The following is a 25,265-nucleotide window of genomic DNA, read 5'->3' as shown; positions in this document are numbered from 1 at the left end:
TGCAGCAACGTTGTAGGAACGTTCTCATCACACCTGGAAAACCTGACACAAGTTCCTAAACCTATAACCTTCTGAAAGCGTTATGCAAACCTAAAATTGCTATATGAAGAAAGGAAACCAGTCATTTATCCAATAACACTTTTTATTTTTGAACTTTTTTTTTTTTTTTTTTTTTTACAAAGAAACATTTGGATTTCTGAGTGTTGTAAATAAATGTGATGTTCTTTTCTATTTCTATTAAATTATACACATGCAGAAAAATACTATACAAGAGCAATGTACATTATTTTATTTAATTCAACAAATAGAAAAAGTGTTTAAAAAATAGTTGCTGCGTTGTAAAATACCAGTTATTTTGACATTTAAAGGCTGTCTTTAGAAAATCCCTCCATGCAAAAATATACGACATTTATAAAACTCCTCCAACCAGTGCCTCCATTCAGTAACATTAATTCATATCATTTATTCATACAGTATTCTTTCAGTAAACACCTTTTCCAGCGTTAAATATGATATTAGCATATGGACTGTGCTTTAATGAATGCTTTTGTTGTGTGAAAGTGTTTCCGACTCGTTTCTGGTGTAACCTTCAGTAACCCTGCACACACTTCTCTGGAATGATCAGTTACCTGATGTGTGCAGGGCGACAACTTTTTTCTGAAAGAGTTTTGCTTTTCTCCATGGTGACCTGACGTATGATGATTAGATTTTACATGATCTCATCATATCAATTCCCCACAGAAGAAACAGGATATGCTATTAGACAACTTCCAAAGAACCGAGAGCAAATTAGAAATAATATATAGTTTTATATAGAAATATATCTTTTTCAAGCATGACAATATACTGTTACTTTATATATTCCATACGGGTTTCAAGATCTTTGCAAAATATGTTAAGAGAAAGTATAATTTTTAAAAACGTGATTTGAATTATTGTGTGTGATGTTTATTTTGCATAATATAAATATTTTTAATAAAGGATGCCAATTATTCTGGAGTTGACTCCATGTGCTTTGATTAAATATCATATCCATTTGGGCCTTGGCTAATTAGTTTTTATAGTTTATACAACCAAGGCTCAGTCTCAGAGGTTAAATTTACATTAAAATTCAGTTATCACTGAGATGTTTATTTAGAAAGATTTGCTGGCTTTTGGTTCCTAGTCAGCAAGTGAATTACTGAAACGGGGCTCACTATAAGTTGTATGGAAATTAGTGTGTTGAAAAAGATGACAAACATACGGTATATTTCAGAACAAATATCAGCACCATTAAGCAGCGAGCAAATCCGTTGTCTATCCTTCTGCAAAATATGAGCCGTGTATTTTGTGTGCAGTGCTACTGAGGCCTTTTTTCCTGGATAAGGCAGGTGAGGTGTGCTGCAGCTGGGTACCAGCAGGCGTCGTAATCCTCCCTCCTGTAGCACTGCAGGAACCCGAGGTACCACACACACGCGATCCGTATCGACCCGGAGAGTCTGTGCTCGCTTCAGAAGAAGAAACAGAGGGGGAGAAATGATGAATCACTCTTTGGCGTATCTTAAATTCGGATGCACTGCATTGTCCTCGCTGATTAAAAAATATTTTTGTAGTCAAGCTTTACATCATTATTTGGGAATGGAAAAACTGATAGAATGCAGAGACATTTGGTGTCACATATTTGCTTCATGTGGATGATCTATGTTTGGAGTAAAGAAAGCATTGTATAAATTTTTTTTTCTAATTGACTCTATTAATACTTTCAACTAATAAGTCAACTATTTGGAATTTTGCACAGTGGAACATACAATATATGACAGTGAGGATGTGTCTTGGCCGACTGACAAAGTTTTGTAAAAGTTATGTTTCTTTTAACACGATGATGTACCGTGGCTATTGCCCCGATGGCTGATCTGAGGTATCTGAGATCCGTGGCTGTTTTCAGGCGCCGGGTTTTCACGGAAACCGCTAGGGGACAAAGAGCCTCGGCCAGAGGAGGAAGACGATTGGCTGCCTGAGGTGGAGCCGATCGATTCTGGTCGTGGCAGCGGTGTGTCACTCTGAAGTCTGGGTGTTGTGAGATTTGGCAGTTTTAATCCTTCAATCTCTGTAAAAAAAAAAAAAAAAAAAAAAAAAGTACAAACTGGTTGAAAACCTGAATTGCACAGGAGCATATTTTAACTTGCAGCAAAAGTTCTTAAGTATATAACTATAATAGCTTGGCAAGAAAAATGTTTAGAGAATTACCACGTACAAAAATGCACCCCGTCAGCAAAGACATGATTAGCATCTGATTAGCGGTTCTTTTTTTACAATATATGGATATACAAAGCTAATGTAGCTAAAGTATTAGAGGTCTATCTCACTCTAAATATTTTCTACAAATACCTTTCTTCTAAAGGCACTGTTCGATGTAACCTCATACTCAAACAAACAATTCGAGTCCTATAATACAGTGTTATACCATCGTCTATATAACCTCCAGCTTTTTTGGTACATTTCTGCCTTCACTTATGAGAAGTGGCACCAAACTGAGCAGGTGTCCAAGATGGCAACCCTTCATATTTTTTTAAAAATTATTTTTATAGATTACTGGAAGTCATTGATCATAAACATGGACTTATGGAGCGATACCTCCTTCTTGCAGGAAGCAGGTGATGGTCCTGTCATGGACGGCTGCTTCTCTGGGTTGAATTTTCATGAAAGGTTTACTACCCATTCCCATGAACACCTGCTCCTGTCTCCGCAACTCTGCAAAACAGAATCCATTTTTTTAAATTAAATAACAGTTCATAAAGTTCTAACCAACATTAAAGCACTGTGTAAGTGAGGTGTCTGGTTTATGGGAAATCTCTCTCTCTTGCTCTTCCTCTCTCTGTGTCTCACCTCTGTTCTTCAGGGCCTGTTCCCACAGAATGCGCTCCAGGTCTGCAGTCCAGGCCTCTTTCATGTCCTTCCTCTCTGCCTGAAGTGTATACGTGTCCTGGGCTCTTCTTCTTCTGAACCAGATCTCAAAGCACAAGCCACTCTGTCCACAGTTCTGGGTTAGTCCAATGTCACATGTCTATGTTTTAAATTCGAAGAATGACAGGTGGAACGAGATTAAATACACAAACATGCAGAACACATTCAGAAGATTCACCAATTATAATAACCAATTATTTTACATACTAATCAATGATGGATAGATTCATAACAGGCTTAATAAACATTTATATTGTGGTGATGGACTAAATTTTTATACTCAGTGGGGTGATAAACTTTAAGAAACTACATGTCAGGTGAAAAAAATGCACAATTTAAAGTTTAATAATAAAGCTTAAATTAAAATTTTACTAACAAATGTACCTTGAAAGACTGTTTGTAGACATACACAACATCTCCACGGTGTGTTTTCTTCGCCTTGGTGAACAGAATAAGGTCCTGGAATAGAAACACTCGTCGCAAAACACGCTTCTTGCGAAATGTCACATAGAGCTCATCTTGCCGAATTAGCTGGCCTTGTTCCTGTAAGTTCACCTGAAGACAAACAAAAGGAGCAGCCATCAGGTCCAGTCGTTCCCTCACCAGTCTCTCTTCCACTTATCTTACTCACATCACAGTCCTGGATGGCGTCCATGGTAAGCAGGTCGTTTCCGTGGCGTAGCTGGAATCGGACCACCTCCGCGGCACCCTGGATCTCCAGGCGCTCTGCATCATGTGCCGCTCCACATTCCTCCAGCATCTCCTGCAGCAGCAGGCTGTACTTACTGATCCTCTGCACTGGCTTCAGCAGGTAGGAGGATAGATCCATGCTGTCTCCCAGCTCCAGCTGCTTACACTGTATGAATGAAAAGCCCAATTTTTAACAAATATGCAAGTTTTCTTTGTAGAGTATTTAGATAGTCCAGTGACAGAAACTTTACTTTTATATGCAACTGATTGTTAGATCTAATTACGTCCACACTCTTGTTCTTTTTGTGGTTCTCCCAAAGTAACTTCACCTAAATTACCAGAAGTTACTCAGCTCCCTTCTGCTGCCACACCCCCAAAAGACCTGCCTCTTCTAAAACTTCTGAGTGCTATTGGAGAAGCCAGAGCTGTCTGAATTTACAGGTAACATATCACTAAACTATTCAGGTTCTCAGGTGTGTCTGAAGAACAAAATTAACCCGTTTGGAATTATATTGATTAGTAAATCTGGCATACATCATATTGTCTTGGATTTGTTAAGTCACGTACAAAGAACGAGGCCGTTTTTTCTTCTCTGAGCTGATATTTTATTCACAGGTGTCAGAATGTTTATCAAATATTACAAAATTTGCTCTGACTTAAAAATCATTAAACATTAGGCTGTTCAAGAGAGGTTTTCTGGACTATAAGCACAATATGATGGTTACATTCAGGTCTCTTTGTTATTGACATTCCTCACCTTGAAGAACTTATGCTGTTGGATCAAAGCATCTGACTGAGGCTTGTTCTTGCTGTAGAGAGCATACAGCCCAAAATTCTCTCTCTGCACCCAAAAATGTTCAGCAAAATGACACAAGAACAACAAGGACATCATTAATTCTCACTGTGGTCATTGTAGAAAAGAAATAATATGTTACAGTGTCACAAAGCATTAGTACTGACTCTGAGGAACTCACATGTTTGAGGAAGCAGCGGCCCACCCGAAGTGGTTCTGTCCGGCAAGCCTCAAGTTCCTGCAGGAAGTAATGGCAGTGGAAGTCATATAGTTTCTCTAGGTTCCCAAAGATCCTTCCACGCTGGCCTCTCAGGTCTGGAGGCACATCTGGCTGGGCCAGCAGGGGGAGATAATGAGTCAGGATGTAAGCCAGAGATCTTACATACTCCAGCTCTGTCAACAACAATTCCTCCATGATACATTGCAGCTTCCTGTGGGAGAGACTGGGATTTCAGAAGATATGCTCTTACAAATAAGGCAGAAATGTGATCACAGGTGGAAGACTATAACATGTGGATGTGGATCAGTGTTTGTGGATTTGCCTCTTTTAAACTGGGTAAGAGCAAAAGAAGTAGGAAAAGGAAAGAACAAATAGGGCAGACTGCTGATATAACTTTAGATTATACAAATTCTTTGCTTTATAATTTAATTTGTTTTATTTAACCATAAGCGAAGAGACTGGACGTTCATCTTAAACTTGATGTCACCTCGTATCAAATATTACTTCCAATGTAGATCTATTTATCTACTATAATCTCTTGCAATTAATATGTAATGACATAACAATATTATTATGATATCTTACATAGTGTTGCTTTCCATGCCAGGACTTGACAGGGTGTTTGCTGCCTCATTCCCCCAGCTGGCAGTCTCTTCAGAGTGGGAAGTATTTTCAGGGTGCCTTGCCTCACAGTCCGAAGTTTCCAAACATAAGCTACCAGAAAGTGGTATTGGGTTTTGCAGCACTGAGGTCTGAGCTCCAGAGCAGGTAGGTCCTGAGATTTGGGAATTGGAGCAGATGGGTGCTGAGGTCTTAGATTCAGTCAAGGTAGGTGGTAGGATCTGAATCTTAAAGGAACTGGAGGCTGAAGAAGAGTCCTCCTTAGTATATTTGGTTGAGTTTTGGTGCCAATGGAACCACTGGCAACCAACTGTGTCCGAGCCTGCAACTGTTGTCTGCCTGTGGTCATGGGCTGTTTTTCTGGGTGAGTTCTGGTCAGAATCTGCAACTGGAGCCATTTTGGACCCTTTACGTCCTTTACGGGATTGCCTGAAATTGATGTTGAAGCAGCTCACCGTGCCGTGGATGCTGTCTCGATTCTGCCTGACCTTGACTTCTGGGCATTTAAGTGAGTTCTGATGTGTGTCAGGCTGTGGAAGCTGTGGCCCTCCATCAGTGCTCTCCTGTTCATGCCATTCATACTGTAACGATACAGGTACAGAAGGATGTTGGTCTTGCTCCAGCTCCTGCAGAGTGTCCTCCAACTGCTGACTGACCTCCTGACACCTTAACCAAGTTATGTTCCACACCTTCCTCCCCCAGGGGTTGTGCAGAGAGCAGGCCTGGGTCTTTAGCTCCTGGAAGAGTTCAGGGGAAAACTGGCTAAGCTTTTCGTGGCATCCCTGAAGAGCAGCCCATTTCTCTTGATGGTTCATGCACTGCAGTTTCTCTTCTTCCAATTGCTGAGAGCAGTCTATGGCCACCTCAATTGCCTGTCAATATAAGAAGGGACTACACTGATTAGATTGTATGACATCAACCCCTATGAGCACCAACTAACCAGAGAAGTCCATTGACGTCCATTAAATTGTCCAATAAAAGACATTATGATACTTGTCTATTTCCCATCAGTCTTGATTCACGTTGTCTTGGCCCAAATCTTGCATCTTTTCTTGGTCTGTGTTAAGTCTGATGACTTCGTATGACTACAGTAGTTTCACCCTGCAAAAATCTAAATGTCCAACCAACATTTGCAAAATATCTTTGTGCTCACTGAGAAGCTTGACCTAAGTGCAGTTTCTTGATTAGCTGGAAGTCCAAAGGAAACACATGAGTTTGCCAGAAATAAGGGAAACTTACCCTCTCACAGAAGTGGCACAAATTTAGCGTAGTCTCCAGCTCATCACAATACTGCTCTGCTTGAGACAGGAATTCAGACAAGTTGGATTTGAATGTGGATATCATTATGTGGAACACTTCTGTCTCAGGATAGTTTGGTCCCTGGATGCTTTCTGCTTCATTTAGTAACATCATTGCCTGAAGCTTATGTTCCTGTAAAACACACAGAACACAAATTCATCAAGGGTAAACCACAGTAGGGAGAAAAATATTATGATTTCATGTCTTTTGTTTTGTTTTATTTTATATAATTGAGCTTGACTGAAAGACAGGAATTAATGATTACATTAGCTTCAGAGAGGACAGTGGTTAAACACTGGAGAATCTCTTCAAAGCTCCTGCTTGGTTCCTCTGCAGATTCAGCCTCAAGTATTCGTCTCTCTCCTTCCACATCAAACCACTCCTTTATCTGGAGAAAGCCAACAAGGTTCTAATATTGGCATGACTCCTCTATCCCAGGTCAAGTTTATCTCAAACACATTTCCTAGTATTCCTTAAAATGTCATTTATGAATCATCCAAGAATTTTCCCATTTTGATATTTACACAGTATGGGTCCTGTTCAAAGTTTTATTGATGTTTGGAGGTATTACTCTCGCCAAAATGCCAGACACTGTGGCTGTGTTTTGATGTAGCAATAGCACCAAGACAGATAAAAATTCTTGAATTCCTGGAATGTTAGTCAGCTAGATTTATGATTGTGATTGGATACCTCCATGAACCTTGATTCCATCTTCCTGAGATGTAGCAAGAAGCCAAGGTGTTGAAATGATATGTTGGACCTTCTCACCAGCACATGGACGTGTTCCTCTACCTCAGTGTAAAGGGAATCCACAGTATCCATGACATTACTGGAAGAGCATATGAGAGATTTTTCACTATTCATTATTCAATATTCTGTATCTGTATATTATTTTCTAGGATTACTTTCAGAGATCTTTTTTTTAAATGACAAGAACATGTTCATGAGACCATGCTATTATGTTCAAGCATGTTAGAACCATTTTGACATGCTTGTTTACTAGGGTATTCCTCTTGGGTTAACAAATTAGTATGGGTTCCTTAGATAAGGTTTAATAGATTAGCACTTTAGCATTACCAGCTTGTCTCATAGTGTGCTGATCTTACATCACTCTCCCCTCTCAACCTGGCCAACAAGGCTCCGCCTTCCCTTTGTAAGGTAACCAATTGGGTGTCTTCAAGCACATCCTTCATTAGAATCCTTTGGTCATTAATACACTGCTGTACATCCTTAAAGACAAAAATAAAAATAGGTCATACTCAAACTTCATATAGCTGCTCTAATGTAAATGATAACAGAGAGAACTTATTTTACTTACATTCCACAACATTCAGTGTAACTATAAATGGATAAACAGTATGTTGTGTTATTTTCTTAATTAATGAAAAACTTTTACTTGTTGGCAAATCACTGTGGTATAAAAGGAAAAGAAAACACTTTGGGATGTGCCTTTATAAGAAAATAATCAATGTTGAGGTGCTAACAGTAACAGAAGTCCACATAAATCACACTGAGGCGTGATTTGCTCTATACCTGAGCAGTGTCTATTTTACGGACCCCTTCTAACTTCCTTATGGCTTCTAGAAGCAAATTTGTTGCTTCCTTCATGGCAAACACAAATGGATACAGTTCCTGCAAATCAAAAAATATAATTTATAGCTCACACAATTTTATAATAACAAGTAGTTATGAGAAATTCATATCTTGTGATTTATAATGCTCTTGATGAAACTAACTTGATGAAGATGCAGCCAGTTTCTGTGACTGTAAAGAAAAGTGCCTTCTAGGGCCGGGCTCAGCTGGCTGTACTCTATATATCTGTGAAGGCCTTTGAGGGATGTCACAACCTCCTACATTAAAAATGAGAGAGATTTATATGTTGTGCGTCATGCCGTTATTATCTCTATGTATAACGTTAGATAATCCTTTAATATATGAGTATATGATATTAAAATTATTATTATTGTGATTCAGCAATGCAAAAGCCCCAAACCATGTCTCCAGGGTATTTCTTGGGGTTGTGACTTTTCTCCTTATTGATCAGCAGTAGCACACAGTGGATTGCTTTTGGATCCTGCTCCTAAATAATTCAAAGAAAAACACCGAGGGCAGAATTATTACACAGAAGCAATGGAGATTATTCTCTGAAACTGTCACCTAAACTATGTCATTTAATACAGATTGTATTGAAAGCTGGGATTAAAAAAATGGACAATATGAAAGGATGATGTTTGGGACAGACAGTAATGCCTGTATAATTAATGTGTATAATTAATTAACTTGATTTTTATATTTAGACTTTTATTGCATAAACATCGGATTCTCCTTTCCGGATGCTTTTTTCAGTAACGGCTTCATTGTAAAGTATTAAAAACTTGTCAGTGTAGGGAATCAGCAAAGTGTATTTTGGGTTTTTACATAATACAGGATAATTACAGTAAGAGTACAGCAGAATGAGTCAGTTAATTCTGGCAAACCATTTTAGCTGACCATTTTTATTCAATTTACATGTTGAGGTATGGGAGTTGCTGGCACACTGACTATATTTGTAAAAATAATTTGACTTGCTTGCTTCCATAGTCATGGGAAGCTGGTGATTCTCTTGTAAACTGGATCACACAAGCACCCACCTGCACCATCTGCAGAGCTTCAGAGAATTCTGGGTGTGGTGGTATCTTACGGCTGTCGTACACAATGGTCATTCCAAGCTCTCTCTCCTCCTTCCTGTGTGGAAATACATTTTGTAGATTTGCTTTATTAAAGGTTAAATTATACTTTGCAGTATTAAGATTACCATGAAATATTGTATTGAACCCATGGTGATATTAAGTACCACAGTAAAGCCATGGTAGTATCAAGGTTGCCATGAAGTACCACACTAAAACCGTGGGGGCATCATAGTTATCATAATGTACCTTTGTGAAACATGGGGGTTTCATAGTTACCATGAAGTACCTTAGTCAAACCACGGGACTATCAACATTACCATATTAAAGTACTAAACTGCAACTATAGTATTATCTATAGGTTGCCATGATACTACTACAGTAGATTTTTTCCCCAAAAAACTAGCTTGATATGAATCAGGATACCAAACCAAGCAATGGTTGAGTTGTAAATGGAGTTAAGCCTATGAGGAACATTTCATACCTAATGATGGTGTGGAAATAAAGCAGAAGTTTAGAGAGTGCCTGGTTGGAAAGCAGAGGAGACCTCCAGTGCTGGTGATCACCATAAACCTCCACTACGACTCTGTTTGAGCGATCTCTGCCACCTGAGAAGGAGACATGGAGTTATAGACATTGTATGGCAAAGTTATGGACATCAGATTGGGACAGGAAAGATAGAGATAAACTAAGAACTTGTCAAACATTAACTTCTAAATGAACCTGATGACAACCAGTGCGCATGCTTGAATGTCTAATAATTTTTTGTGACCTAACCTTTTGTTTAAAACTCATTTTTATTTAATCCACTTGATTTTTCAATCGTACCTGTAAGGCAAGAAAGTCCTGCTTGCAGGAGGCAGGTCTCTGGTTTTGATGGAGCTGGGAATGGTGATCTCTTTCCAGGCTTATTTATATCAGTATGGTGTAATAAGGATACAGTTTTATTTGTGCAAGTTCCCTTAGCAAGAAGGGGAAGATTTTTATGGTCCTGACCTTCTTCTAGAGAAAATATGCAAAAGGAATACACACATACGCAAGCTTGGCAACATGAAAATTTATCCACTTTTTTCATTCTATTTAGCATCTATGATAAAAGCCTAATTTGACCAATATTCGAATATTTAAAATATGTCTAAAATATAAACAGAAGAAAACCCTTAAAGAGCCTTGAATTGTTCTTACCTTGCGTTGGTGGTTTTCGTATGTTTAACTTTGGTGACACAAGTCCAAAAGTTGTGGTCTTTTTTCCATGAGCTATACGTAACCCTGGGATCATTTCTGTTTTGCTGTCTGTTTTTCCTTCACTGGGATATCCTTGGACAACAATGTGACTTTTCTCTGATTCTGTTTCATCCACGGTTGGGGTGATACAGGCGATGGTTCCGTCGCTCAGTTCTGTCATGTCTGCAAAGGTACCCTGAGAATTATCAGGAACTTTTCCGTGACTTTCACTGGAGTTATTATTTATAGTTTGAATCTGTGGAAACTGTTTCTGAACTGGTCTGTGGAGATGGTCTGTCCTCGCTGTTCTCTCAGAGAGATTTGGTTCTTTTTGCCTATTTTCAATTCTAACAGAACATTGTTCTTCCCTGCAGTACTCCTTGTAGCGGCATTCTTGGTTCTTGGTTCCCTGTCCATGCTTCCTCCTCAGGCAAGGAGTGCAAGGCGGCTCTGCAAACCTTACAGTACGTCCACAGGTGCGACGATCATGGGCTGTATGATCACGGCCAACAGGAGGTGTGACCCTGTGCGGCCTTAGCAAACAAGTTTTAGGTTGAGCACATGTCTGAGAGTCTCCTAAATCATCCTTTCCTTTGATAAGGTCCACATCGTTTACATCCTCATCCACAAAACACCCTTTACTGCGACTGTCCCAAATATTAGGAGACACCCAGCCAAGTGGCCTCATCTCCGGCATGGCTTGATTCATCTCACTCTGCCTGGAGCTGTCTACCAAACACAAAGACACTGCAATACCATCCTTAGCAGGACAGATCCTGGTTTCAACTGAATAACCCTGCCAGGAAGGACCTTTCAAAGGCTCCTGTTGATTAGAACTACCAGAAGAATCCATGAGCTGTGGCTGGTTCTCAAACTCTGGGTAAGCCACCTGATCCCAAGACACCTTCACTATGCACTGCTCAGTAGCCAGCACACAGTGACTGAGCAGCCTTTCATCATGCCTGCCTACGTTGAGCTCTTTTAGCCAGTCCTGAGTGAAAATACGGCTAAATGAGTTCTCTGGTATTGGAGTTTCCTCCAAATCATGCTGCTCCTCGTCCAACAGGCTCCGAACCACAATACGGGCTGCTTGCTTCTCAAACGGCACCACCTGTAGGTAAAAGTCTTCAATCGAGAGCAGCAGTGGGTTGATGGGAGCGAGATGGATTATAACGTGGTCATACAGGCAGAGCGGCCAGCCCGAACAATGGAACGCCAAGTCCGAATATGGCACCTGACCAAAAGAAAGAGAAATCTTTAAGATGAATTCTCTGATAATGCTTTAGTACTTGTTACACTATAATGACACATTTGCAATCCCTGGAACATTTAGGAACACTTTATTTATTTTTAACTCTATGTAAATGAAAAAAAGAGGCTAGGCAAGACTAGTTTTGCGGGATATTTGAGAAGCTGTTCACATGACTGTAGCAATGGTAGAACTTTGGAAGAATCAAAGAAACATAAAATTTTTCCTCATCCATTAGGAAACCTGACAAATTCCTGACAATCTCTTTTGCTGGATTTCCATTTTTCACAAATTGACCTCTTAATTGTCCACTTAGTGGAATGCTTGTGAATAAGAACTACTAGCGAATCGTAGCACAGGAGGCAGGATTTGTTGGAATATGGATGTAAAAAAAACAGGGTGTCAATCAATCAGTGAGCAAGAATGCCTCTTCTTGGAGGTGTGGATAAGACAAGTCATGCTTTTAAACAATTTTTGAATTTATAAGAATTCCACTAAAGTGGCGTTTTCTTATCTGCACCACCATGCAGCATAGAACGCAACTCAAACTTTTCATCAATTTTTTACTTTATAGTGTAAATAAATATCCTGCCACTTTATTGATATTTAAAAAGACTGTCATCATATACTGGCCCACTATCTTGAGTGAATTTCTAATCTGGGTAAAAGAAGAATTAAACACTAAGTACTCCGCCTGGATTGAGCTGCTGCTCTTATTCTTTCCAACAACAGAAAAAAGTTCTCTATAAAGCACGTTCTGTCTTCAAAGTAAAAAAACTGAAAACTAAGGGACATCATACTGACAAGACCGTGCCATTCTACAGAGACTGATATTATTAGCTGGTTATAATGTATAGTACAGTAAAATACATTTTAAGAATGTAAGCTTGAGAAATAGATCTTTACACTAAAAGTGTGAAGGAATGCTCTTGATGTCAGAGGTATGCTTCTGATCTTTGCTCCCGAGGTCAAACTAAGGTCTACACGAATAGTTGATGCATGCGCAAAGCTAGATCATGTTCTGCTTATTTAAGGAAGGCATGTTCAGAAAGAAAGCCCAAAATGCACATGCATGGAATCAGCATGTGAAAAATAAGTATCATATGGTGCTACATTTGTTCATATAGTTGAAAAGATGTTTTTTTTTACATTATACCACAGCACTGTTGCATTCTCAATTCTGATTGGTCAGGAGGTGTTGATTAATTTTCTATAACAGCAATGACTTAGGAACTAACTTGTTTCGTAGATGTTCCAAAACATTTAAAGCTATAGCTTTTATTTATAAATGGAAAGATGTGTCATTCTTTTATAAATAAAAATGTAATCGTTGGCGAATATAATTGTTGGCTGTGGTATAAGGGCAATAAAACACTTCGGGACATGCTGTTATAGGAAGATAAACTTTAGGGTGGAAACAGTAACTGTGCTTTGCATCACACCAGCCTGTAAATGATTATTTTCCTATAACAACACGTCCTTGTGGTTTACTCCTTACTTAATGTAGCATTGACATTAAGCTTCACGTGTCACATAAGCCATTTAGCATAATATTCCTATTCATTTTTGCTCATTTAATTATGTTCTTGCTTATTATCTTGTCTGTGTCCAGACACCACCAAAATAAAGGATAATTAAATCTATTTTAATTGGGCTGCATCTTTTCATTCCGTTCAACACTCACACAAGCTGCCTGGCGCACCCTCTCCAGGAGTCGCCTGGCTGGGATCAGGAAGTCGATTAGGCACTGAAGGGAATCGCCGCCATAACGACCCTCAATGACATGTAATAGTTGGCTGAGGATGGTGGGAGCTGTGGCCTCGAATGGAGGGTAGAGAGCAGAGAGAGAGCTCTGGATGGAGGAGTCCAGGGAGTCTGGGTCCTGGAAACACAGAGTAGTGCATGTTCATCACTGGGTGATTATGTCGGATACATAATTGACAGAAGTTGACATACTGTCATGGCCATGCAGTAATCTAGTTTTTACCTTCTCCTCTTTGGTTGGATGGTTGAGAAATAAATGTCCATTTGAGTTTATGGTGCATTTGGTACAACACAATAATTTGCTTAACATCTGAAAAGAAGCTATCTACAAAAACTCTGGTGAAAATACTGGGAGAAATCTGCCTAAATATTAGTATGTTAAATTTTTAACCCTTTGTAGGACAAGTCAAAAAGTGGCAGGTAATGCCAGTGGTGGCTGGACGTTGAAGACTTCAAGACAATACCAAACTGCCACTTTTAGACCCTTGAGCAAGACGTTGGTGAATTTCTCACGCGAATTTCTCTAAGTTGCTTTAGATAAAAGTGTAACAAATGTATAAATGTACCGTAAATACTAAAGAAATACAGAGGAAGCTACAAGAACTCAAAGTCTAATCAAATTCAAGCCTTTGAGACCCCAAAAGAATTCATAGGCAACAAACTGTCACATTTGAATGATTCAATACAGTACAATGTTTTGGTCCATGAAGAATTCTTTCTTCATTTATCATTTTGTTATCCAGTCAAACAGAAGAGCAGTATACTGGTCCTGAACTACCCCTGCCCTAAACATTCTGGCATTCTCTCAGCCTCCAACCTACCTGATTCAACGAATCAGCTAATTAACAAACCCAAACTAGGTTAAAGGTTTTTTCTGATGTGATCCTGAACTTGGATTACTGTCTGTGTGGAATTTCTGTGCTTCTTCTCCTCGCATCCACATGGATTTCCCCTGGGTTCTGCCCATACATCTAATTGGGTGTGAATGGTGACCTGCAGTGGACTGGCATCCCATCCAGCGTGTATTTGATAATGGACTGGGAGCTCCTCATATTCAGTTTACCAGTGATTACCCTTTGCTAATGCTGGACATTTCTGCATAGGAGAAGGTTTAAATATACACACAGCATGATGAAGAAGAATAAGTTAATAAATCACATTCTATGAGTAGAACAGATTACGCACAAAGCTATGCGTAGGGACGGTTGATAAATGAGATGCCTGGAGTGCATGTCTGGTCTTCAGTTTCGCTTGCTCAGGAAAACGGATTATGCAAGGCTGTGATTACAAATGGATTACATGCCACAGGACAAGACCTTAGTGAACTATCTATCAACACGCTCGGTCCAAACTTCACTGTGAGCCTTGGCCTGAATTCCTCTTTAAAGCGCTGCAGCAAGAGCGATTACAGTTGTCTTTCCTAGCGACCAAGTTCAATGAAGCCCTTCCTCATTTGCACTGTTTTACACTAGTGGCAGCAAAGAGAGTTAACCTCCACAGTTTTATGGGCCTAAAGATTATTTCCTTTTCACTGGAGAATACTAACTGTGTATTAGGAGTAATACCCTGGTTGGAGGAAACATGGTAGAAACTGATTCAAAGCTGAAATACGGACCGTATTGGGAACCACATGGTATCATTCAACAATCAAAGCCTTTAAAATAGACCTACGGATGTTGATGATTGGCACCTCGTGAATGTTGCTTGTGAGATTTGAAAACAGAGACAACCAGCATTACAAGGTCTAGCACAGAGCAGATGAAATGGCTAAAGCTTAAAATCCTTCCATTTAATTAATTCTGCTGGTGTTGTGTGAACGAGGCTATAAGAAGCCAGTGTCAGTCCTGGAAGAGTCTGCAATTTCACATTCCCACTGACTCCTGGCCTTTTGACCCAGAACTTCCTATTTTAGTGTAGTCTTAATTTAGCACATCAGCCATGTCACAGTCTAGAAGTGTAGTAGTCTAGGATTGGATCCACGTATCCTTTTTTAAGGATAAAGGATAAAGAAGTGGCCAAGTGGATCATCATCACATACAATAAGCAATACTTATAGCAACCGATCAACAATCTCCCAACACATATATGACTGAACATGCTAGATAAGTACGCCATACATCACACAGTATTTCTCAAAACAGAGAAACAGTTGCATCATCTCTGAATCATACAGTGACCAGACCTGAGTCTGAGTGAGAATCTGTGGCAAAAATCGCTGTTCACCAGCCGAATCTGACAGAGTTATAAAAATATCAGCTTTTTTTCTTGCCTTTTTTGGTTAACTTTGGTTAGTTGGTTAATTAACCTTTGTGTCACTATTAAAAAATATACATTTTGCACTGTTAGACATACTGTGTGAATCAAATTCTCAAATCCATTTCAATGTGTTTTAACATTTTCTACATAAAATGGATGCAACCTTGTCACACTTGTGAGTGTCACACATGGAAATATGATTTTTTTTTCCATGAAAAAATAATATTTTGATGAATGTTATGCGAAAGTCTGACTATTAGGTGTGACATTGCTGGCATGAAAGAAAAAAAGAACATTAGCATCTTGTTACTATTAGAAATTAGCTTGTTATTATGACAAAAGCATCTTGGTACTACAACAAAACATCTCATTAATATTAGAAAACATCTCGTTATTACAACATTATTACAGCAGCTCATTGAGATTCAGTCAATCAATCACTTTATTTATAAAGAACAATAAAAACAACATTAGTCGTCCATTGTGCTGAACAATCAACTACAAATTCAACTACAAATTCAAGCATAAAATAAAATTAAACTAATTGCACCACAACTTGACAAAACTTTGTATAATTTTTATAACATATTTATTCTATAGTAACAAGATAATATTCCATAAAAGCAATCTCATGATAATCTCTTGTTATAACAGAATGTTTTTTGTGAAGTAGTGATGTTTTCTCATAATAATGAAATATTGTTTTATAATATGATGTTTTCATCTAGTAATGAGGTTTTTTCATAATAATGAGATGATTTTCACATAGTAACGAGATGCTGATAGGGAGTTTTTTCTTGCCTGGCAGTAATTTATTTATAAAATGGACCTTTGTAATATATGCATATTAGTACACATAGTACAATCTATTGCATAAATTGCATATTTAAATAAATTTCAGAAAAAAATATTAAAGATGATTGACGATCATTGACGTTGAACCAGTTTAGGGCTATTTTGAGATGAGTAAATGAAACAAATTACCCTGTTTATTAAACTGATATTGGAACATCAGTCATCAGTTATTAAATTTCACTCAGACACCTGTTTCTAAGGCCCAGTATTCAGTTTGGTAAATAAATGATCTTTAGGTGGTTGTATCAGTCTTCACTGTATCCTGATTTAGCGCTAACTCCTTCCTGCAGCTGTCTCACTGTCTCTGCTACACCTGACTCGTCTCGACCTATAGATGCCGTAATGAAACGCTCACAGTTGGGTCCCTGTGACCTCTGACCCTCAGACCCATCCATCAACCAAACAAATGACTGACCAGGACCTAGTGTGACATAAGAAAAAAAAAATCTAGAACAGGATCTCATCATCTTAGAGATCAAATGCAAAGAAAATGTTAGGACAAAGATAAATCTGACATGTAATATATTTTCCACTATACTGTATATACCCATATATTGACCAAACATCAGTGTCTTTCTCTCTCACCACACAAACACAGACATTAAAGCGATGATATCTGCCTTCTAAGAGTTCCTTGTAATTCCACATCTCCAGCTAAAACATGATAGCTCTCATTTAGCTAAGTATCCGAGTCCCAAACAGGGAAATGATTCTGTTTCCTGTGTTTATGTCACACATATCTTCCCAGACCGAAGCTCATCTTGCTGATAAATGGATCGAGATTTTTGTCAGCGGAAATGTTCCATCGTCCATCATTGCAACTGTTCCTAAACTTCCAGCTAACTCAAACATGGCAGACTGATAACACTGAACCAACCTTCTGCACAATATGGATGGAAACGTAGAATAAATTTTCAATATGAACACCATACAACCAAATATCACAGATTTCAGGAAATAAAAATAAAAAATAAAATAGTGTGCCTAATTTGACAATTCAATAAAACAACCAAAACAGCAAATTCTAAGCGTGACAAAATTATTAAATATCTTATGAGAGTAAATTATTAAATAACTTATGAGAGGAAAAGGATAGATCAGCTATTCAAGGTTATCAACTTACGTCTAGCAATAAAAAAAAATACTCTTTTGGGCTTTAGGACACAAAAATATCTTGATTTCACACCTGATATTAGCTTAGCACAGTTTTTATGCATTATACATTTTCGTTCCTGTTGCTTTCAGTCAATAACAAACATCTACAGTATGTTTCCTGAATGTAAGACGCGTAAATTGAAATCTCATAGACTATCCATTTTCTGATTTTCCTCACTTTTTTCCCGACATGTAATTACTTATTTAATTACTCTGCTTCGCACTGACTGCACATTCATTCATGTCTGTTTAATCTTCACATTAGCATATTGGGCTCCAGGTTTGCCTGTAAACAGTAATAACCATGTAATTATACTAAACACAGTCTGCTGGTTCTTTCCCAAACACACACACCGAGGTTAATCAGACCAGCAGGTAGCACGAACCTGTTATTCCAACAAATCCATGTTGATTAGAAAAACACAAAGTGAATCGGTTTTCTCATTAGGCTCTGCAGTGATTAGCATTGTCTGTCATTCTTAAAGTGAGAGTAATAAATGAATGAAAAATAAAAAATAAAAGGCAAAAATAAAGTCATTACACAGCAGAAAAGGGCACTGAAACACCTACACTTTTACCCCAAACCTTCTAAAACTCGATCTCGTTCCCTGCTAATCCAGTACAATAGCTAGCTGACTTGCTAACTGCTAATAAACGGCTCTGTATTAGTCACAGGTGGGAGTTCACAATCTGCATTGCTTCTAAACTGTATCATATTAAATCACTGGCTGTTTTAAATGCATTGTTCATATATCAGATTGTTGAACGTGTATCGAGATGAGCATCTTATTTATCTCGAAGATAAAGATACACAGGTTACTGATCTATTTATTAAACTGAGTCTAAAGCAAATTTTGCAATTATAATTACTTTAACCGCATTATTTTCTGCATTAATGTTAACCAACCATTATTAAACTTCTGCAAGAATACACCACGTTAAACAAGTAATTAAGACTTATTTTAATGCTAATAAAATTGAGTAATGGTGGTCAAGTGAACTGGGTAGAAATGGTACAAATCCATTCAGCCTTACTGATGAAGTCAGCCAATTAACCCCCAAGTTACTGTATTATACAATACAAATGTTAATTACTTGGTTTGTTCGTGTTACATAGCTTAGTAAATGACAGTTAACAGAGTGTTAATGTAAAGCGTTACCATGCAGCTTATTGCTACGCAGCGTAAACACTGTCCACACAGCGACCTTCTCGTTTAGGACATTTACCAGATGTCCAAATAACTCTACACACTCAGTCCTGCAAAGTTTAAACCACTGAATTATCCCTAAACATTTCCCACAAATTGAAAAAAACCTCTAACATAATAATGGCATTAATATATATGTATAAAAGAGCACACATGATATTACGGCACCCAGGTGAAAATGTGAAGCAAATGCACAGAAGATTGTTACCATTTTGGCCTGAGTGAGTTTTATCGAGTCAGAAGTGTCAGGTCTGTCTTCATTGGTCCTGCACATAGAAACGTAAACTCCATAATTTCCCTCATTCTGAGGAAAGCAAGCAGCAGCACACAGCTTGACTCTCTCTCCGTTTCTCTCTCTCTGTCTCTCTCTCTCTGTCTCTCTCCTCGTCTCTCTCTCCTTCTCTCTCTCTCTCTGTCTCTCTCTCTCTGTCTCTCTCCTCGTCTGTCTCCAGCAGTGATGTTTCTCTGCTCAGACTTCTGGAGAGCGTAATGTAAACTAACTGATGAGCACGTGAGAAACCCGATGAGAGAGCGAGCAGGGAGTTAGGAGGAAAGACATTTAGCCTGAATCTCCCTTGAGAAGGGAATTTATTCACCATTTCCTGTGTGTCCTCCATTTTAACTCTTTAAGGTTGACTTCTTTCTCTGGCTACTTTTAAAATGATAACAGGAAGTAGCTTTTTTCCTGAATATTCCACAGCATATGATGTATCTATAAGAGTTACCACCAAGTTGATTACTTTCCTTTAGAAGCATGAATTGTTTTTAGTTTTTTTATCTGTTTATAGTTACACGTAATGTTGTCCAACATCTGAAAAACAAGATCTCTTACGTTATAGCAGCTATAAACACTCACTCTCTTTTTTTCTCTGTCTTGAAGTTAATAAGGCAAAAAACATACATCTTACCAATTTCTGCAACCATAGGCGATGATGAATAAAAGTGTATGTGCAGACAGACAGTGTATTTACAATGAACAGGAACATTTCTATTGAATGATATATTGCAACGATTGGGAGAAGGAAAGGGGGATTATGGAGTGGATTATGGCTGTACCAGGTGATGAAAAAAAGTCACACATACTACAAATCAGAAATGCGTGCACACCATGGTGAACTTGTTTCCCTTGCAAAGACCAAGAAAAGGAAGAAAACGCTTCTCCCTTTCCAATGGCCAGACTTTTTGGGCTAGTTTCAGGTCTTTTTGTGTGGTTTCTGAAGTAGTTGTAGTTGAAACCTGGCAACCCTTCTGTCTGAGAAAATCTCTCCATGACTGTGTGCATCATGATGTCATTTAACAGAAAAGTAGTCGATAGAAACACAATGAACCACATTTACTAGATGGAAACTTAACTAAAGAGGGAAAGGCTGAGAGAGAACAAGAAGTAAGAGAGAACCCGAGCCGTAACCCGAGTCGACCTGCATCTGTTTCTTCTGAGTGAGAAATCGCCATCCTCTATAGGCTTATTACAGTCAAAGATAGCAGCGATTAGCAGAGTCCTCCATCCTCCTCTCGTTTCTTCTCAGTAGTTAGGGGACCAGCAGCTCCAGTTTAGACTACTAAACCTCTTATCAGAGCCATCATGTATGAAATAAACTACCAAGAGGAGATAAAGATCAGTAAATACAAGAAGTAAATACAGATTGGCGACAGGAAACAGTTCTAGAGAATCAGAGTATTGTGCAGATGGGGACATTCCTTTAGTCCTGGCCTTGGGGCTAGACAGTAGATATATTTCATTTGTAAACACTTCTATCTTTTTGAAGGATTCCCACAATTAATTGGTATCAGTCACTGCCATGCACATGAGTCATTCCTGTCATAAAGTTGCTGCTGATTGGCTTCAATATTACAAACCACAACATTGAAACGTGGAAGCCAAAGCGCTGTATTTGCATATGTATCTATAACCAACTTTATGACGTTTGACTCAGCTGATTCACTTGGATAGTGTTTGACTCAGTAAATCTTTCATTATGGCTGATATTTGCTGTCTTGTTAAGTGTCTGAGTCAGTGAATCTTTAGACCCTGGACAAGATTTCAGTGGGTCAGTGTTTGACTCAGTGAATCTTTCACTCATGACCAAGATTAGCTCCTCTCTTGTTTATCAGGTCCGTGTTTGACTCAATGAATCTTTCACTCATGACCAACATTCATTCCTCTCTTGTTCATGGGTCAGTGTTTGACTCAGTGAATCTTTTGTCGTGTCTGATATTCATTCTCTGGTTCAGCAGGTCAGTGTTTGACTCAGTGAATCTTTCATCACAGACGAGATTCACTCCCCTGTGGTTCAGCAGGTCAGTGTTTGACTCGGTGAATCTTTCATCACAGACGAGATTCACTCCCCTGTGGTTCAGCAGGTCAGTGTTTGACTCGGTGACTCTTTCATCACAGACAAGATTCACTCCCCTCTGGTTCATCAGGTCAGTGTTTGACTCAGTGAATCTTGTAATTGTACACTGTTTAAGCTGTTTGTTGTGAGCAGGCTGAACATTTGGGCAAATCATTCAACTTGAACGAATTGGTGAATGAATCTCAATGAGTCATTTAACTGAAATGAGTGTTTGACTCAAATGTCTCCAGTCAAATGCTACAGTCTGTTAGAAAGTGCACCCTATTACTAACTTGCCAATTTTATCTTAATGTTTGTGATTATCTTTGTAATTGTGACAAAAATGTAAAGGTCTTGATATATTTGGATACATTTGCATGTCTTTAAACAGCAATGACGTCCTCCTGACATTGTTCGCTCTAACATTTAGCGATGATCTTTGTGTTTTCGGGAAACTCAGAGTGTATGCATGTGTGTGTAAAAAAAGCCTGAGGACGGCTGAAATCAGTCACCATGGCGTAGCGGCTCTCTCAGCACTGTCAGCCTGAAGGAAAGCGAGGACACTGCGTTCGGCTCTGAGACTCTGAATACAGCAGACTGTATGATTCACAGCCAGAGGTGCTGTCGCTAATCTGTGAGTCAATGTCTGCTCCGTCCTTGGCCTTGTGACAGGATTGTGTTATATAACCGAGGAAATAAAAACAGATGTCAAAAGCGTTACATTTAGAAGCTCTGTTAGCATCAAACTATTAGAATCAGAAGCGTTTTATTTGCCATATACTTTTACATGTATTAGGAATTTTTACTTGGTGTTTGGTCCCAACACGATACATTCAACACACACATCTCAGACAACACAACACAATTACCATCCTAATATACAAATATTGCACCTTAAGCGGAAATGGTAGGCTCAGTTGTAATTTACATTACAGTGGAGGTAGAAATAGCAGCTGGATGCAGTTCAGGATGGAACAATTGTGATATATATAATAAATAATAGCAATGATATATAGTAATGACAATATTAATAAATATGTTTAATAAATAGTAATACATAGTGCTATTTATTAATGATATTCAAAATAATAATAATATTTCACTTGTAAAAATAATTTTTTTTTAAAATCTGAGTTAACTACTAATTTAGAAAGATAGTGTAGATAATTATGTGTATAATATCTGTTAAATTCTCAGATGTGATTGGCCAGAAGTTGTTGATTCGTGTTCCATCACAGCAGTCATTTTAATAGTAACGTTTCTCTCGTATCAGTTAACACGGGGAAGCGTTTCTGTTTCTTCTCTGTGTTCTGGTCAGGTAATGATTCATGTCTTGCTGAAACAACACACACGGCTCCACATTGCTGTGAATCTGACTTGGAAAATGCTCTAAGCCATCAGAGGAGAACTTGAGTCATAAAATCAGAAATGTGGCAAATCACAAGCGAAACAAAGCTCTCGGACAGACGGCCATGGCTGTTTTTCAAAGCTCTCAACACCGGGGTGTGTTTAAAGCCTCTGCAGTAGAAATATCCCGAGCAGGCAGTGATATATGATGAAGTGGTCTGGCAACAGACTGGTCAAAATAGCATCCCGCCTCCGAGGAGTAAATATAACAAGTGCATTGCGTGATGCGAGAGCGTTCCTGTAACATTCCCGGCTTGGGTTGCATTTCCGTATGCAGCACTGAATCCCAAAGAGTATCTATGGTTGGGAAATGACAGCTAGTAAAAATATTTAGAGTGTTTTGAATTAAATTGCATCAGGTTGAATATTTCATTCATAGTGTTTATGTGCTATGGAGTAAATATGGAGCAGATTTAAATGATACATGGTGTTGAAAATGGCAGATGAGAAAGATTGTGAGAGGACTTTGTGAGAAATAATGAATTATGTTCATTCTAGCCGTACAGATACATGAATAATCCCAAAGGTAAGCCAGTAAGTAACCAACATTTATTTATAAAGCACATTACATCATGCAGAGCCATGACAAACTATTCCACAGCCATCCTTATACTTCAACCTGGAACATGGAACAGCTAAAAGTAACCGATCCGAAGTCTTTGGGGACGTTGGTGCAGAATAAGGCAAGTGAGTCGGCGGTATAAGAGACGTCTCACCCATTAAGAGCTTAAAAACAAATAACAGAGGCTTAAAGTAAATCCTGTAATACACAAGCAGCTAGTGAAGAGAAGCTGAAAGTGGGGTCATGTGATTACAAGCCGTTAAGCAGCTGCGTTATGTACAAATGCTATGCGAGTTCCTTTGGTTTCAAAGCTGAAAACTGTTTCAAACTGTCAAAATGTGTAAAAAATGTCATAAGAATTAATTTCATGGATTTATATAACACTGTTTCTGTGTTTATAAAATGCATTATACAACTTTCCCTAACTAACATTACTTACTTACAAGAAAAAAAAAACACAAAAATATATATTTGTGTGAAAAGTGTTTAAAGTCATTTGTGTTTAAAGTCATAAAAATGACTTTAATTTAATGTGACGCATATTTAATTAGAGTATATCAAATTCATATTCAAATCCTTTTTACATATTGCAAATCCTTACAAACTGCCTGCAACTCTGCTTCATCACGCTATTTCATCGTTCATTATTTTCCTATAACAGCACCACATGTTGTGTGTGTTTTATTCCTTACTTCTATTAAGGGGCCTAAAAATAAAGTGTGATTATCACACTGTGAATTGATTTACCCATGAACACACACCTGGTTGTGTGTGACATCAGTTCTGTCTCTTTATGATAATCGCTACAGCTGTGTAAACAGAAAGCAAGGCTGAGCCAGCTGCTCGCTCAGACGCCACGTTCATGCATCTGAGCCACAAACGGCTCGGTGTGAGAGAAACATCTACAACAGCTGAGACACGGAGAGAGGAACCGAGATCTATAGGAAGACACGGCAAAGTCACACTGTCATCTTTATTATTCATCTGGACGTTTAGTGTACACATTTAAATATTCTCAATATTAGAGTATGTTTATCTTCACCTTATCACAACTACAATTAGATAAATAAATGTCAACCAAGTGCATGTGCTACAAAATGATTACTTTCACTCTCTTCAGCCTGCTCACCAGCTTTAACCGGTTTAAGCCCTGACCTGCAAGTTGTAACGAAATTGCAAAGTACTATCTCATTATTTCAATTTAATATCTCATTATTTCAATTATCTCATTAGTTCAAGTTATCTTGTTATTTTGACATAGTATCTTATCATTTAAGTTGAATATCTTGTTACTACAACTGATCTTGTTAGATGTAGTATCTCATCATTTCAAGTTAATATCTCATTTCAAATGATTCAACTTACTAAATCAGAATAATGAGATATTATCTCATTATTTCAACTTAATTGCTTGTTACTTTCTTGTTATTTTGACAGAGTATCTCATCATTTCATCTTAATACCTCATCATTTCATGTTATTATCTCATTATTCTTTCAAACTGGCCATTATGACCATTATGGTATTTGGTCAGTTAAAGCAAAAGCAATGTCTGGCTTACTTCTGGGAAACAGCATAATTATTATTATTATTACTACTATATGCTAATATTTAATAAATTAATCCCATTGATGGACTATAGAGTGTTAAATATTACACTCTTGAAATAATAAGATGTAACTATACATGTTACATTAATATATTGACAATAATAAGTAGCAAAATACAAATAACTTTATAAATAAAAAAATACACATAAGAATATAAAACCAGAAAATAAAAAAAATGTAATATGTAATATAAATTCTACAAAAAAGATAATTAATTTAAATAAAAAAAGTTTTAATTGCTAACTGAAGATGCTTGCTGTGTGTTACAGTATTACAAACACCCTGTGTGTGTGTGTGTGTGTGTGTGTGTGTGTGTGTGTGTGTGTGTGTGTGTGTGTGTGTGCAGCTGTAGGGTGATTTTGGCCACCTGCACCTCTCGTGTTAAAGCCGCTCTATTTTTTACCATGAGG

The 25,265-nt window shown here is 38.1% G+C and overlaps 1 protein-coding gene across 3 annotated transcripts; it reads right to left on the bottom strand.

Moving 5' to 3' along the window:
• Positions 1-16: 16 nt before the first annotated feature.
• Positions 17-24,919, bottom strand: si:dkey-65j6.2 (pleckstrin homology domain-containing family G member 4B). 3 transcript variants are annotated; one of them, XM_053240575.1, is made up of 22 exons: positions 19,152-24,919; positions 13,390-13,587; positions 10,418-11,690; positions 10,061-10,231; positions 9,717-9,840; positions 9,197-9,290; positions 8,560-8,646; positions 8,303-8,416; positions 8,100-8,198; positions 7,644-7,795; positions 7,257-7,395; positions 6,832-6,954; positions 6,507-6,698; positions 5,232-6,139; positions 4,608-4,869; positions 4,391-4,474; positions 3,575-3,799; positions 3,328-3,498; positions 2,866-3,043; positions 2,614-2,730; positions 1,868-2,086; positions 17-1,487 (listed from the first exon to the last, which is right to left on the bottom strand). In XM_053240575.1, exons 1-22 carry the CDS (start codon positions 19,215-19,217, stop codon positions 1,297-1,299), a joined length of 5,187 nt encoding a protein of 1,728 aa, XP_053096550.1. In that variant the 5' UTR covers positions 19,218-24,919; the 3' UTR covers positions 17-1,296. The 3 variants fall into 3 exon arrangements, with proteins under 3 accessions (XP_053096550.1, XP_053096549.1, XP_026777199.3); XM_053240574.1 differs by having other exon boundaries at positions 18-1,487; positions 10,061-10,234; positions 19,152-24,918; XM_026921398.3 differs by having other exon boundaries at positions 18-1,487; positions 4,608-4,857; positions 10,061-10,234; positions 19,152-23,706.
• Between the last annotated feature and the right edge of the window lie 346 nt (positions 24,920-25,265).

The sequence above is a fragment of the Pangasianodon hypophthalmus genome, chromosome 16 (genome assembly GCF_027358585.1).
Source record: "Pangasianodon hypophthalmus isolate fPanHyp1 chromosome 16, fPanHyp1.pri, whole genome shotgun sequence".
Lineage (NCBI taxonomy): Eukaryota > Metazoa > Chordata > Actinopteri > Siluriformes > Pangasiidae > Pangasianodon > Pangasianodon hypophthalmus.
This window is presented reverse-complemented; position numbering and strand designations above follow the sequence as displayed.